Source organism: Macroventuria anomochaeta, assembly GCF_010093625.1.
Source record: "Macroventuria anomochaeta strain CBS 525.71 unplaced genomic scaffold BU25scaffold_2, whole genome shotgun sequence".
Classification (NCBI taxonomy): domain Eukaryota; kingdom Fungi; phylum Ascomycota; class Dothideomycetes; order Pleosporales; family Didymellaceae; genus Macroventuria; species Macroventuria anomochaeta.
In genome coordinates, this window is record NW_022985363.1 from 1,700,273 (window position 1) to 1,713,775 (window position 13,503).

The window sequence follows — 13,503 nt, forward strand, 5'->3', positions numbered from 1 at the left end:
CGATGCCCTGACATACATACACCTTTCCCTTCACATGCATACTCCCGTAATACCCGCTTCCCGAGCTCGGAACAAGGCGAGAAGACCTCGTCCGTAGATCCACGCCCCGGCAAACACCATGACATGCATGACGTGGTGACTGGCATCTGGTAGGCCTAGCTCCATCCCGATAGCTTTGTCGAGAAGATGGGTTGCGTAGATGCCGCCTCCCGTGCTGTTGATAGCGACAAGACTCCAGAACTCCTTCAGCAGTTGAACGTGCTGCCCTTGCTTGTGCAAGTGCCAGCAGCGAAGCCCAGGCACGGCTGCGAGCCCTCCAAAGGCGATATGTGTGCTGAGACGTTTCAACCGACCCTTCGTGCTGTACCCTTGCATGTCCCAGAGACGAGCCAGGCACAGCGCCGCAGCTGCAGTGACAAGAGCTATATACGTCCACCCTTCGCCTCGCCGGCAATCGAAGGAGAAGAGCACGAAAGAGACCGAGGAGGCCCATATCACGCAGGCTATGCCAAAGTGGTCGATGCGTAGCCAGGCGTCTGCATGAACGTGATCGGCGAAGACGTGGTAGAGCGTCGAGCTCGTGAAGCACAGAGCAGTGGCCCCGAGGTACACCAACACTGCCGCAGCGTCTCGGGCAAGTGGATTGGCGCAGGCGGCCGCAAAGCGGATTGTGCTACAGACGAACCAAACCGCACCGAGTAGATGTGTCCAGATGTTGAGGGTTTCGGTATGAAGGCCCGCGAGGGAGACGATACATATTTTATAGGAGGATGTGCGGAGCCGCCGTCGGCTCAGCTGCAAAGTGCTTCTCTCTACACTCATGACCGTGATGTCTTTGCGTCGCAAGTCGTTATGTACAGAGTAGCGCGGGTGGTTGCAAGATGTCTGTGATCTGACCTTTGGTGGTCCGGCTGATGGAAACGGTGTCAGGTGCTGCTGCAACTCGAAGTCAGGACCCAGCGTACGCAGGTAGTCTTTGGGCCAGCGTATCAAGAAAACAGCTTGGGCCTCCGTTTATGATCAACAGTTATAAGTTCGGCGGCGGGAGGACTCATCCAGTGGAGACACAATACTGTACTGTACAGAATCCTCAACGCAGTCGTTCTTCTCCACCCACCATAGATTTTGATTCCTGAATTATTCAAATCAAACACCCGGAATCAGAGTCAAATCAGGCCAAGTCAGCACAAATCAGAGTCAAATCAGAGTCAAATCAGAGTCAGGTGTTGTTGGTATTTTTGTATAGTTATACTACAAATAGGGTCCTTGGAGCCTCACTGTTGCTCCCATGATTACTGTCAATGTAGTCATTTGGCAGTCTATAAGCAACACCACGGTGTGACCAGTCCTTCAACAACTCCGAGCATCTAATTGTGTTGGCACTCAACTGAGATCTCTCCCACGACGTTGTCCTTCTTGCCTTACTGAATGTTTGCTCCGACTCAGCACTCATTGCAAAGGCAGAGAGCACATCAATGGCAAGTTGTGACAGGGCAGGGAAGGTTTGTCGTTGTGCTGGCTGGGCCCACCACTTAATAACTGTCATTTGTCTCGGCAGTCGACTTGGAGGAGCAAAGATGAAGGCTTTGAAGTTGTCCTCACTGTCTGCAACAACAGCTGATTGTTGTTGCCACCAATCAAAGGCTGACAACTCAGCTGCAGAGGTATCTTGATCCCTTGGGCTGCTGGACAGGGTAGGCTCTAGCCAATCACGGTATATATGCCACAAGGCCTCTGCCCGTTGCAGACCTAATTTCAACCACTTCTTCTTCTCTGTTGTATTCCATTGGTTCTGTAGCCATTTGTAACGACGCTCTGGGTGCAGGAGGGCAGCTGTAATGTAGGCACCACTCTCATCAATAAGCGTGTAGTACTTGCTAAAGAGAAACCAGGCCATGTTTAGTGGGGCAAGCAGGGTCTTGTGCTTGGAATGGTGCCTCTGTTGGTCTTTGAAGTGGTTAATCAGGAATTCCATGGATGGTTGGAAACAGTCAAGGGTTGCCTGATGTCCCTCTGCCTTAAGAGTTACCTCCTTAAAAGGAAGAAGGAAATTGTGGACATGTTTTAAGAGTGTCCAGTCGTTGTCTGTAAGCACAACTAACTCCAGAGCATCAGGATACCTTGCATACAATGCGCTGAGGATAGGCCTTCTTCTGAAGGCCTCTTCAATCATAAGAAGCCAACAATTCCACCGTGTCTCGCCTGGGATCTTGGGGATAGTTGCTGGGCACTCTGGAAACCCTTTTGCCAGTCTCTTAAAGGCTTGATTAAACTTGTCATCTCGCAGAATAACTGCAAAACTGCGGAGTTTTGCGAGTGCAGGGTGCCGTACAAGGGCTGTGTCCGCAATGTCGTAGTTACTCTCACTGTAACTCTCTGTCCCATCCCTGTCAGACTCTAGTTGTGACAACCTTGCTGTTTCATATGCCAGTTCAGCTGCTTCTTTGTTGGTTGCAAACATAAAGGCCTGGGTGGCGAGGTTGATAATATGGCCAATGCAACGTAGTCTTCGTGTCTTCTCAGTCCAGTAGTTAATGCCTTCAGCACGCATAAAGGCCTCAATTGCACGAACAAGCGTGTCATTCACTCCTACATTGTCAGATGTTATCCACCCTAAACGTGTAGTAAGGTTGTACTCCTTGATAGTCTGTATAAGAAGTGTAGCCAAGTATGCCCCAGTTTAAGACTCTTCGTTGTCAATGTCAACAAGGTCAAGAAGGAGTTGAACTAGCTCTCCGTTTTGGTCAACAAACTGGACATTTACTGCCTGGAAGTGCTTGTGCCCATGCATTGTCTTCCATGTGTCAGTGCTGATGTGGAAGCAGCTGATTGTATCATCGCAGAGGTACCGAATAACCTCCTCTTGTTGAGCACGGAAGTTCTGGACAATACGTAAGGACAGTGAGCTACTAGAGCAAAGCAACACATGCTCAGCCTCAGGGTTGACAGCCATAATCAATGCTTTGAATTCATTAGAGACCACTGATTTGTGTGATATACTGCACGCTGTCACAAAGCGGGCAAGGGCATTGCGGAACAACTGCTTTTGAGCAGCATTGCGGAGGACTGTGACAGTTTGATTGTGACTGGATTCAGCATGCTTCATAGCCATATTTTGAAGGCCTTGTTGTAGACTGTTGGCTTGTGCAATTGTTGAGGGTGTAGTTGAGAATCTGCCCACAAAGATGGCATGTTTTCAAAGGTGACGAGCCGCATTGCTTGATGGGCCCTTCCAGTTACAATTGTCCTCTGCACAGTAGAAGATTTGATGGCCATGATCATCCCTCTCTGCCTCGTAGGGTAGCCGTGCTCTTGCGTGCTTCCAAACTGACTTGTCCTTCTGCCCAAGGCCCCTGTGAGGTGTACTGCTGCCTCTCTTCCTCTTAAGAAACTGTGCCCCAGCCTCTGTTGCAGGAGTAACTGGCAAAGGCGTCAAAGGTGCAGTTGATTGGGACTGGCTGTCAGCATTGGTGAGGAAGGTGGCAATTGTCTTGTTGATATCAATCAGGCTGGTATTGTCAGTGTCCTCTGCAGTCCTTGTCTCGTCCAGCGGTGCAATTGACGCATCATCATATATATCATCTTCATCAGGGACAACAAATGTCTGGGTCAGGTGGCTTCTTCTAGGACGATTGGCCATAGTGGAAAGTGGGTTGTCAAGCAGAATAGCTTGGGATGAATCATGTCAATTGGTCTATCTATAGTAAGCGGCAGCCTATATGAGGCTTGCTGGCTAAGAGCAAACAGATAGACAAAGATTAGATAGAACAAAGATAGGATAGGACAATGAGGCAAACAACAATCAGCTGTACAGACCAGAAGCTTCCCGGCTCCATACCGGAGCTCCAGCTGACATGGATTAGTAGGTTAGACAAGGGTTGTAATGGATGAGCGCCCTGCCCTTGATATCAATACTACGTGACATCTCCAAGGTATACCAAAAGGTAAGCACAAGAATACTTAAGCAAGTATTCTTTGTGTAGTATAATATATATAGTGCCAGCCAGCTAGCTTTGCCTCTAGCTGCTGTAAGCTAGTCTGCCCCATAGCCTTGCTGTGTGCAGAGTCGTTACAAGGGTGTGTATACAGCTGAGAGACTGAGTTCTTGAGGATTGGGTATAGCCAAGGTTAAGCTGGCTGATTCAATTGATTTAGAGTCAAATCAAAAGGTCATGAATCTGAGTCAAATCAATCAAATCAAATCAGATTTGATTTGATTTGGAATCAGAAATCAAAATCTATGCCACCCACCCAAGTGGTCTGCTCATATCTACCCAAGTGGTTTCCGTTCGAAGTAGGTTTACCCGTGCGTTTCTGTTCACAACAAGTCGTCGCCATAGTGGGCCCCACGCCAAGTGTACCTCGGGTGCACGTCCGTCACCGTAGATCAGTGTGACGGTTACCTACGTACAGCACAGTACAGTGCAGTATAGCATCGTACTTGGAAACGAAGAACGTGCATCGGTACGTACAGTACCGGATTGTACTGTATCCATAGACAATGCTGTAGCAAACGTGAGAGACTTCTGTCCCTTTGCTTCAAAGCCCAAAAGAAGGATCATCGAGTCCGACGGCGGTAGGCACCTGCCGATGGCATGCTGCACAGCATTGCACGGTATGTGACAATCTGTGACCCTGGAATAGTTCGGACTGCTAAGAATAGCATCTAGACATCTGCTACGCTGGTGCTCGCGGAAGTGGGTCACGAGAGGGACCAAGAGTGGGATCCCAGGCGGAAGCAGTGGACAGCCCATGTATATCATGTGGGAGAAAGCTGGCTCTCCGTTGCTCGTAGTAACTCCATAGCGCCTTCACCCATCTCTGCAACGCTTCCACCTCGAAGCTCAAACTCATCGCTCCCGTCCGTCGTCATGCGCGCCTCTGCAATCTCTCTCGGGCTCGCAGCGATCGGAACCGCTTTCGCCCACCATCACAGCGTGAGCTGCAGCACAAGCGCGAGTGCTCAGCCCGCCCTTACCTTCACCTCCCCCTCCCCCTCCGCCTCTCCATCCACCTCCACCTCCACCACAAACGCAAGCGCACAGCTGTTTCAAGACGTCTTCTCCGCCCCTACCGCCATCAAGCGCTTCCAGCGACTGCTCGTACAGGGTGGCAGTCTACTGACTGGTGATGCTCTGAGACGGCTGATCGTCTTCGACTTCAACGGAGCTCAGCCGGTCAGTGGCGCGTTGGGCGGAGCCACCAAAGCTGCTGTAAGTACGACGTCTGGCCTTACCGACCAGCACAGTGATACTGATGCGCGCTCGATGTGTTCAGTCTATCGAGAGCTATCCGTTTTCCGCCGGACTCGGCATCAGCCTGACGGTTGGCTTCCTTGAGCCCTGCGGGATCAACACGCCCCATGTGCATCCACGCGCCGCCGAGTTCCTCGTCCTTGTGCAGGAATCCAGTCTGCGATTCGGCAGCGTGCTGGAGAACGGACTCGTGGGGCCTGAGCAGGACCAGGAGATTGCTGGTGTTTTGAGTCAGTTCGAGGGTACCATCTTCCCGCAAGGCAGCATACACTACCAGTTCAACGATGCTTGTGAGAAGGCAGTCTTTGTCGCAGCGCTGGACTCCGACGACCCTGGGACGAGCTCCATAGCGCAGAACCTGTTCAGCCTCGACGCAGGGGTCTTGAACGCTACCCTAGGCTATCCCAAGACTGTTGACGGCCGCAACTACGAGACGTTCAGGAAAGCGATTCCGGCAAACCTAGCGCAGGACGTCGGCAGCTGCCTTGCGAGGTGTGGCTCGCAGCAGCGCAGCCAGTAGGGAGAGGGCTCCGAGCTGGCTGCAGGGGCTTGCGAGGGAGGCGGCTGGATCTGGTCCTCAGTTTCTTTACTTGTTTTGATTTTACCAATGCTAGATAGCGGTTCGGAAATTGTAGCTTAGTATGCGAAGCACTGGAGTTCAGTTCAAACAACAGCGATAACCCTGGTCTCCTGATCAAGTGTCATCGAAGCACCCTTGCCTTATGTTGAGACCTGTCTCAGCAGCCTGTTGTGAAGACGGTGTCGAGAGATAAATTCTGTACCGTTCCGTTTTCTCTTGCCCGATGTACTCCAGTTGCCGACCTACCGGACCGACATCGCAGCTCGAGAGTCCCCACTTTCGCGTCGATACAACAAGTCCGGTGTTGGATGCAGAAGTCGGAAAAACCAAGGTGCTAACTTATTCGATAGCTCAACAAGGTGTCCAAGGATACATATGCCAGCAAAGAAACATGCGCACCTTCACAAGGCCAACTTGTTCTGTACGAGTAAACGGACGCACAGCCTCAAAGAACAGGTAATGTCAATCCAAGCGAGCCGGGACGCCCGGTGTAAAGGGACACATTTTCTTCTGGAGGCTCGGATCGTGCTCAACGCGATTGTAATTGAACATACGCAGTGCACAACCATTCTGCAGCTCACGCTCTTCTAGCACCTAGGCCTCCGGCGTCGAAAAGCGGGTCGCTGACCACGCTGTCGCTCGTTCTGGCAGTGCTGTCTTTCAACTGGCCTCTGGTACCCCCTTGTTTGTTTGTAACAGCATACATCTGTAGAGTGCTCGGTGGGCTAGAAAGTAAGCCAAGGTGTGAGAGGTCAAAACTGCGGACTCAAAGGGTTAACTTAAAGTAGGGAGTGTGCGTCCCGGTAGTTTCTCCGCTTGAATGGCAAGATCGTTGAGACGGGTCTGAGTGGCCATGCGCTGTTAGTTGCTCTTGGCATGCAGCAGGAAGCCGTAGCGTGCTCAGATCTGCTCCAGCGATGCCTTGGATCCCGGATTCAATGCTATACCAAAGTCAGTCCGGCAGTTAAGCCGCATTGTGCAGTTTACCATGCCCGAAGCGAGCCGCTGCTAATACTGTCTAACGCAAGACAGCTTTGCATGCCACACAGACTGCTTGCAACGTCAGATGGCCGACTTTTGTAATATGGCACCACGTGAAGCTGTAGCTGTGTATAGTCTTGGAGCGCCGACGCTAGCAAAACGTAAGAGACAGTGAACCTGCATGTAATTAGGCTTGCAATTTGGCTGCAATACTGATAGCACATCTATGCTAAGTTATACGTTAGCAGCTATCTATGCTATCTGCGCACGCGTCTGTCGCAGGCTAGTAGAGCTACGCGTCCTGATGGACATCCGAGACAGACCATATCTTTGTACACGGCTGTGTTGTCTGTCCGATACTCAAACGGCAGCCACAGCAAGCGCTGCGTATCGCGCAACACCCACTGGTCCTCTACCAAAAGCTGCGAATGATGCTCTTCCTGCTCAAGAGGTGGCGTCGAGAAGAGATCTGAAGGCAGCGGCATGTCTCCTTCGTTGGTGTGCAGAACCTGACTATCCAACCAGAAACCGAGTTGGTCGACGTACGGAGACGGACCTTGCAGCTCACTACGACACGTGCCCGTCGCCGTCTCCCACAGTCGCACTGTCTCGTCGTCGGATGCTGAGGCGACCAGCTGTCCGTCTGACGAGAACGCCACCGCATTGACAGCGTCTGAGTGGCCCTCTAGCACGCTGCGACACGTGCCCGTCGCCGTCTCCCACACTCGCACTGTCCTGTCTTCAGATGCTGAGGCGAGCAGCTGTCCGTCTGGCGAGAACGCCACTGCCGCGACCGAGCTCCAGTGGCCCTCCAGCACGCTGCGACACGCGTACCAGTCTGTATCTTTATCTGATAGCATCTCCACTTCCTGTGGAACCTGAACAAAGAACGTCTTCCTGACAATGCTTGCCTCCGGTGCAAAGACAAGCGCTGACAGGTACACCTGCAGAGGCGCTTCTGCTAGAATGGAACAGAAGCGCAGCACAAATCGGTGCGCATCGTGGAGGAAGTCTGCACACGCGCTCGTAGGTAACTGTGTTGCAAGTTAGTGTCTGTCTTGTTATGTTGGCCACGTACCGACTCCTACCGCTACCAACGCCTGCAGTCTCGCCAGCAGGCGCACGCATTGCTCTGTCTCCTCCATCAGGCTCATCGCTTCGAGCCAGTGCAGAAGGTGCGTCTGAAGAAAGACGTGCACTACGTCTCCATCCGTAATGCTCTGCTGGCTGCGCTCAACATGCTCGACCCAGTAGCGGCACGCATAGCGCAGTTCTAGAGAAACACTGCTAGCTACTGTCTCTTCTTTCACCTCGCTTCACAGCGTCCCAGGCTTCGAGAGACCACATATGTCCTGTCGAAGGCCGTCAGGCGCAGACATAACCTCGAGGCAGCGAGACGCCAGCGTCTCATGTGTACTGCTCTCGTCTACCCAGAAGCTGTCGTCGCCGCATCTCTTTCTATTAACTAAGAAGTCGCGGAACGAAGGGTGGTGCAAGCGCACTGGCCGATCCGGATCTTGCAGGACATCTACGATAGAGTGCAACTCGTACAGCGTTCGATGCACATCCTCTGCAGGAACGCGGAGTAGCCGAACCAGCGAAGACGCAGAAAGCGGCGATTGCAGAAGCACGATGGCCCCGAGTGTTTCTCTTATCAGCGTGTACCATCTCTTCCTTTCCTGCTTCCTGTATTTCCGAACGGGGCCCTTGAGCACGGTGACATATATGCTGTCCAACCGCTGTTCAGGCAGGATCTCAAAGCGCTCGTCTGTGCCAGAGTCCTCACTAGATGAGCTGTCCTTTGACGAGCTGCTGTCTGCAGAGAATGTGTCCTTGAGAACAGCGCGCAGTCGATCGGCAACGAATTGTCCGCCTTCTTGGATGAAGCGACAGGCAGTAGCGGCCCAGATGAACAGACCGCTTGCGCTCTGCACCAATCGCCTGATCACTTCTGCGCCTGGCCAGTCGTCTGCCTGATAGCACTCCTTGGCGATGATTCTGAGGCTGTGCTCGAGGTAGGTGGCTATGTCGTGGTCGACGATCGACGGTGTTATGCCGTGCAGCACCACGTCTTTGTGCTCCGTGTCTCCGATCTGCCCGAACCCGTGCCGGATCGGCACTTCTGGCCTGCTTGTCAGGAACACGCGCAGCCGGACACCCGTCAACAACAACCGCACCTCAGCCAGCAGCTGCACAATGAGGCGGATGTCGTTGTCGCTGTCGCACTCGTCGAGAGCATCGACGACTATGATGTATGTCTGTGGCTCTCGTCCTGACTCGTGCAGCTTCGACAGCGGGCAGAGGACAAGGTGCTGCCACTGGTCGCGCAGCAGCGACTGGCTGGCAACGTCGCTCCGCTCTGCAACAGCGTCGCTGATGTGCTGCCGCGCTGCTGGCACGCTGTACGCGAGCTGCACCGCAATGCTCGTCACAAACTTGCTAGCATGTCCAACGTCGCCGCCGCCGCGCGAGAAGAAGAAGCTCGCTGCCAGTCGCTGCCTGTCGTCGTACCTGCGCGCCACTGTCCGCGCGATGGTCGACTTGCCAGTGCCCGCCAGCCCGCTCAGCCAGAAGACGCACCGCTCATCTTGGCCATCCGCCCAGTTGTATATCTCGTCGAGGAGGTCGACGCGCGTGTCAGGCAGGCAGGCAGGCTTGTGCTGCTCCGCGAACGCGTTGAAGGGCGCATCTTCGGCGCGCGGGAGACGATCGAGGGTGTTGTCGAGCCCTGCTTGAGGGGTCTACTTAGCGCCCCGCTTCTTCTTGACAGCTTGACGTCCAGCGTCATGCGGGTCCCTCGTGGCTATACAGGATGCAAGCGGACCTGCTTCAGGCAATACCCGGGTGTGTCCTGTACACTGAAGGTCAGGCCGTCGAGATCCGACTCACCCAGCACTGGCTGCAAGCGATGTTCTGGCAGCTGTGTACTTCGCGAGGGCTCATGGTCAGTATAACTGATGGCTCTACATCATGCTTGTGCCCGATTCGCATCGCCACCGATCTCGAGGTCGCACTCGAAGGGCCCTCGCTATCTGCTTTGGCAATTCATGGCGATTGTGTGGTGAGTCTTGCGGTATACCTTCTCTTCTATTCCTTGTGTCTTTGTTCCTTTGTGTTCATCTGGCGCTCAGGCCTGTCTTCCTCGCCACCTTGGGCATGGGTAGCGTAGCGTGCTTGCTGACATGCTCCTTCCTGTGTTCGACCGCCTGTCAATGTCCGGGCTGACGCACTCACCAGGCCAAACAGGTCTTCGATGTCGTTTGCTGCTTGATTGACGCCGCAACCTACCAACCCTTCTCGCTGCACGCAAACTTGTCCGGCCTACAGGAACGTATCTCTTGCCTGCTGGCATCTATTCATAAGCTTTGTATAGCAGGAATGACTACATGTTTATTGTTAACACTCGTTTTGTGGCTGATATATTACCGCTCGTAATATGTTTGCTGCAACTGCGCATACCGTACTGTATGTCGTAAACCTAGAGCATTATGCGCGGCCTATTGCTATCTCTGCTCTCTCTAACACATCCCTACTGTTTGTTACCTGCTATCATGTCCTGCTCCAAGGTGCGTGCAGCCGGGCGATTTGACTGTTAGGAAGTTCAGCCGCGCATTCAGGCCTTCTGTCACTCACCACGTATGCCAAGGATACATGGGTGACTGGTCAGGCTGACTGTACTGGTCTCTCAGCATCGTACAGAAGTCTGGCTCATAACGCCGGTACCTTGCAAGCGTTCTTTATAGGCAAGCAAGCCTGACCGGGAGCTGGTGTGAGATTCGGCCCTGCGCTTCAGGGTGTCGTCCAGATATACCACATCCCTGTATGGGTCGTCACGAGGGTCAGCATTAGGCTGTATGCACAAGGAGTCAGCCCATGTTGCAAGGCCATCACTTGGCGTGTCGCACAGCCCCGCGTCCAGCTTAAAAGGCACGCCTCAGCCAATGTTCCTGGCGCAATGCACCAATACGCAAGATGGAAATGGAAAGTCTTCCTCGCAATCAGAGCAAGTCTCGAACCACGTCCACGACATCGTTGATACAACGTTATGATCATTCGACATCAGAAGAAGCGCCCTTGGAGCTTGGACTGCCTGAAAAGAGGAACTACATCTCTTACACTCATTTGACAGCCGTCCTGGTATCACTATCCTGTTTAGTTCTCGGCATCGTCACAGTAGCTCCTTCCGTGGGCCTTGCATGGCGCCTGCGATTCTCCGGCCAGATCGTTGTCCTTGGCTTTCTGCTCAGCATCATGAACATCTGCCTACAGACTATCACGACCTTTACTTTCCTCTTACTGGAAGCACGCTTCGGTAATTCTCGCCTCCAAAACTTCGAAGCAATCCTGTTGGGAAGATTTATAGCATCACGCGTCTCTACACTTTGGCGCATCGCACTGCTCGGCTTGCTTGTGCTTCCTCTAGGATTATCGATCGCATACAAAAGGCTTCTTGGAGGCACGGCGAGCGGCCACTTCACAAGTAGTTTCTCCGGGGATTCATATGGGATCGGCTTTCCAGCACTCGGAAGCGAAAATTGGCAGAACGAGTTCTTGTTCTCAGCGGTAACATCAATTGCAGCCTTCCGCCGTGCTGCCTTATCGGCACAAAGTACCTATCCGCGGACGGGGGACTTTCCTGTTGCATACGGATACAACGTTTTATTGCTTAACAACGATGCTTCGTCGGTTCTTGATATGCCTACCATGGAGTACCTCACAAGTCTACAAGCTCAGCTACTTGCCAACGAGACGCTTAATATCAACGCAACGATCTATGCGTATCAAGCGACCTACAACGCATCGACAACAGATCTTCAGACTAACGACGAGTTATGGTCCAACATCGTACAATCGGGTTCCATTCAAGAGGGATTGAGTACGATAGAGTTGTTTAGAGGCCCTCCCCGATCCCGATTAGGTATGATGCCTTTCGGCAACGATTCGCAAGTCTTGTTTGCAGCATACCCCAACTCAACCTCTGAAGGTGGTGTGATGTCCTTCTCAATTGAGGACAATGCAGAACTCGCGCAATTCCGAAAGCAAGCCCAGATATTCAGCCTGAAACGAGCTCGATGTCGTGGATATTGGAGCGTAACAACTACAAGTATATCACTCGTTGAAGGCAGCTGCGATGCTTCCACAGTTGATTCGGAAGTCTTACACCAGCCTAACATGTTACCGTACAAATATACTGCTCTGCCTGTCTTCCAGCTCCTGAGCAGAAACCTCACCCAGAATCCGGATTCGCCTTGGCTGCGGCCGATATATGCGACCAGTTTAGCTACTATGTACTGGGCTAGAGGCCTGCAAATGCTCTCCGAGAATGGATCCCTAATCACATACGCACCCATGGACGAGACGCTGACAATCACTCGCAACATACTGCGCGCCGAAGCGGCCCTCTATCTTGTCCTAGCCATTCAGCCTGCACTTACCATCCTCGGCTTCGCCGTCGCTATATGGCTGCACAAAGTCCCCATTGGCAGGAATTTCGGCATCGTGTCCATCCTTTCCGGTCTTGATTCGCTCAGCGTCGCGCTTCTAAGTGGTGCAGGGCTGTCTGGTAGACTCAGGGAGCCAGTGCGACTTACAGTGACTCCTCAGTCCACTTCGTCATTGCACTCGACGTCAGGGCTGAATGATCCTACGGAACGTATCCGGTATGTCCTCAAGCCAGAGACTATTTCCAGAAAGGAGCCACAAATAGAGATACCGTTCCTGATAAGAGGGCGGAAATACCTCTAAATAGTCGCAGGGCTCGTAAACTTGCGTGTTCAAGAGGCCAACAGAATGATTTTGCGGCATGAACTCTTCTGCTAAAAGAGGTGAACAGTCAATGTTTAATCTGCAATACAAATTGCAACACAGCTTTTCTTAGCATTAGTGGGTGATACTTGCCAGATTGACTATTTTATAGTAATTTATACATAGCGCTCGCCAAGGTCCTTTCTAAACCGACAGTTTTTAAGATTCTCGTAGTCTGATTGAAAATTCCACTGTCGTGGCATTCCACGCGCAGGAGGATCACAGAGGAATCTCGAAGTGGGGACGGGTTCGTGTTGTCTTCCTTCGTGGGTTTCCAATCGGAGATGAGCTTGCCACTGCGCGCAAGTCAAACGGTCCGTACCGCGGGCTGCTGCCTGCTCCACCCCCCGTCGTATCATTTTGATGGTCACCGTTAGCTGCGACTAGCGCATACTCGCCGTCAGCAATGTCAGCGTTTACGGTTAATATCATCATCTTCGCGTAAGCGATGGGATCTCGGGTGCAAGCACTGCACCTGCCCGACGCTGGATAGTCTAACCCAACGAGGATTGTTGCGAGAGCAATCTTCGCAGCTTGCAGTAAAGGAGCAGTGGGTGTTGCACAGCACGCAGCGCTTGCTGTGGCTGCCGTTCGAGTATCGGACACATCGCACAGCGGTGTACAAAGACGTAGTCTGTCTTGGGTATCCATCGGGACGCGTAGCCCTGTGTTGAAGTCGTGTCTTAAGCAAAGCTTGTAGACACTATTTGATTGATTCTCAGGGACGAGCAGAGGTACAGAAAGCCGTCGGGGGTTGGTTATCACTGAGCGAGCTCGGAGCGGCAGAGGTTTGACCGTGATAAACCGCCGTGATAATCAGGGGGTAGTTGTCTAGTCAAAGACCATGGCGACTGGTTGCAATGAGTAGTACAGAGTATACTG

At 52.6% G+C, this 13,503-nt stretch overlaps 4 protein-coding genes across 4 annotated transcripts; 2 read left to right on the forward strand and 2 right to left on the reverse strand.

The window, feature by feature from the left end:
• Positions 1-72: 72 nt before the first annotated feature.
• BU25DRAFT_327272 (uncharacterized protein) lies at positions 73-795 on the reverse strand (the record flags this gene model as incomplete). Its single annotated transcript, XM_033702301.1, has 1 exon — positions 73-795. A coding segment is annotated over one exon (723 nt), but the record flags the coding sequence as incomplete, so codon positions are not given.
• Positions 796-5,063: 4,268 nt separating this feature from the next.
• BU25DRAFT_321158 (RmlC-like cupin) lies at positions 5,064-5,751 on the forward strand (the record flags this gene model as incomplete). Its single annotated transcript, XM_033702248.1, has 2 exons — positions 5,064-5,213; positions 5,278-5,751. Coding segments are annotated over 2 exons (624 nt in total), but the record flags the coding sequence as incomplete, so codon positions are not given.
• Positions 5,752-6,897: 1,146 nt separating this feature from the next.
• Positions 6,898-10,578, reverse strand: BU25DRAFT_445056 (uncharacterized protein; the record flags this gene model as incomplete). Its single annotated transcript, XM_033709422.1, has 9 exons — positions 10,450-10,578; positions 10,276-10,294; positions 10,051-10,137; positions 9,706-9,715; positions 9,641-9,667; positions 8,234-9,544; positions 7,895-8,089; positions 7,140-7,777; positions 6,898-7,020 (listed from the first exon to the last, which is right to left on the reverse strand). The coding sequence occupies exons 1-9, from the start codon at positions 10,506-10,508 to the stop codon at positions 6,898-6,900; spliced, it is 2,469 nt and encodes an 822-aa protein (XP_033567323.1). The 5' UTR covers positions 10,509-10,578.
• A 42-nt stretch (positions 10,579-10,620) lies between these two features.
• Positions 10,621-12,701, forward strand: BU25DRAFT_89324 (uncharacterized protein). Its single transcript, XM_033712221.1, has one exon. The coding sequence runs from the start codon at positions 10,789-10,791 to the stop codon at positions 12,559-12,561; it is 1,773 nt and encodes a 590-aa protein (XP_033567324.1). The 5' UTR covers positions 10,621-10,788; the 3' UTR covers positions 12,562-12,701.
• Positions 12,702-13,503: the final 802 nt, after the last annotated feature.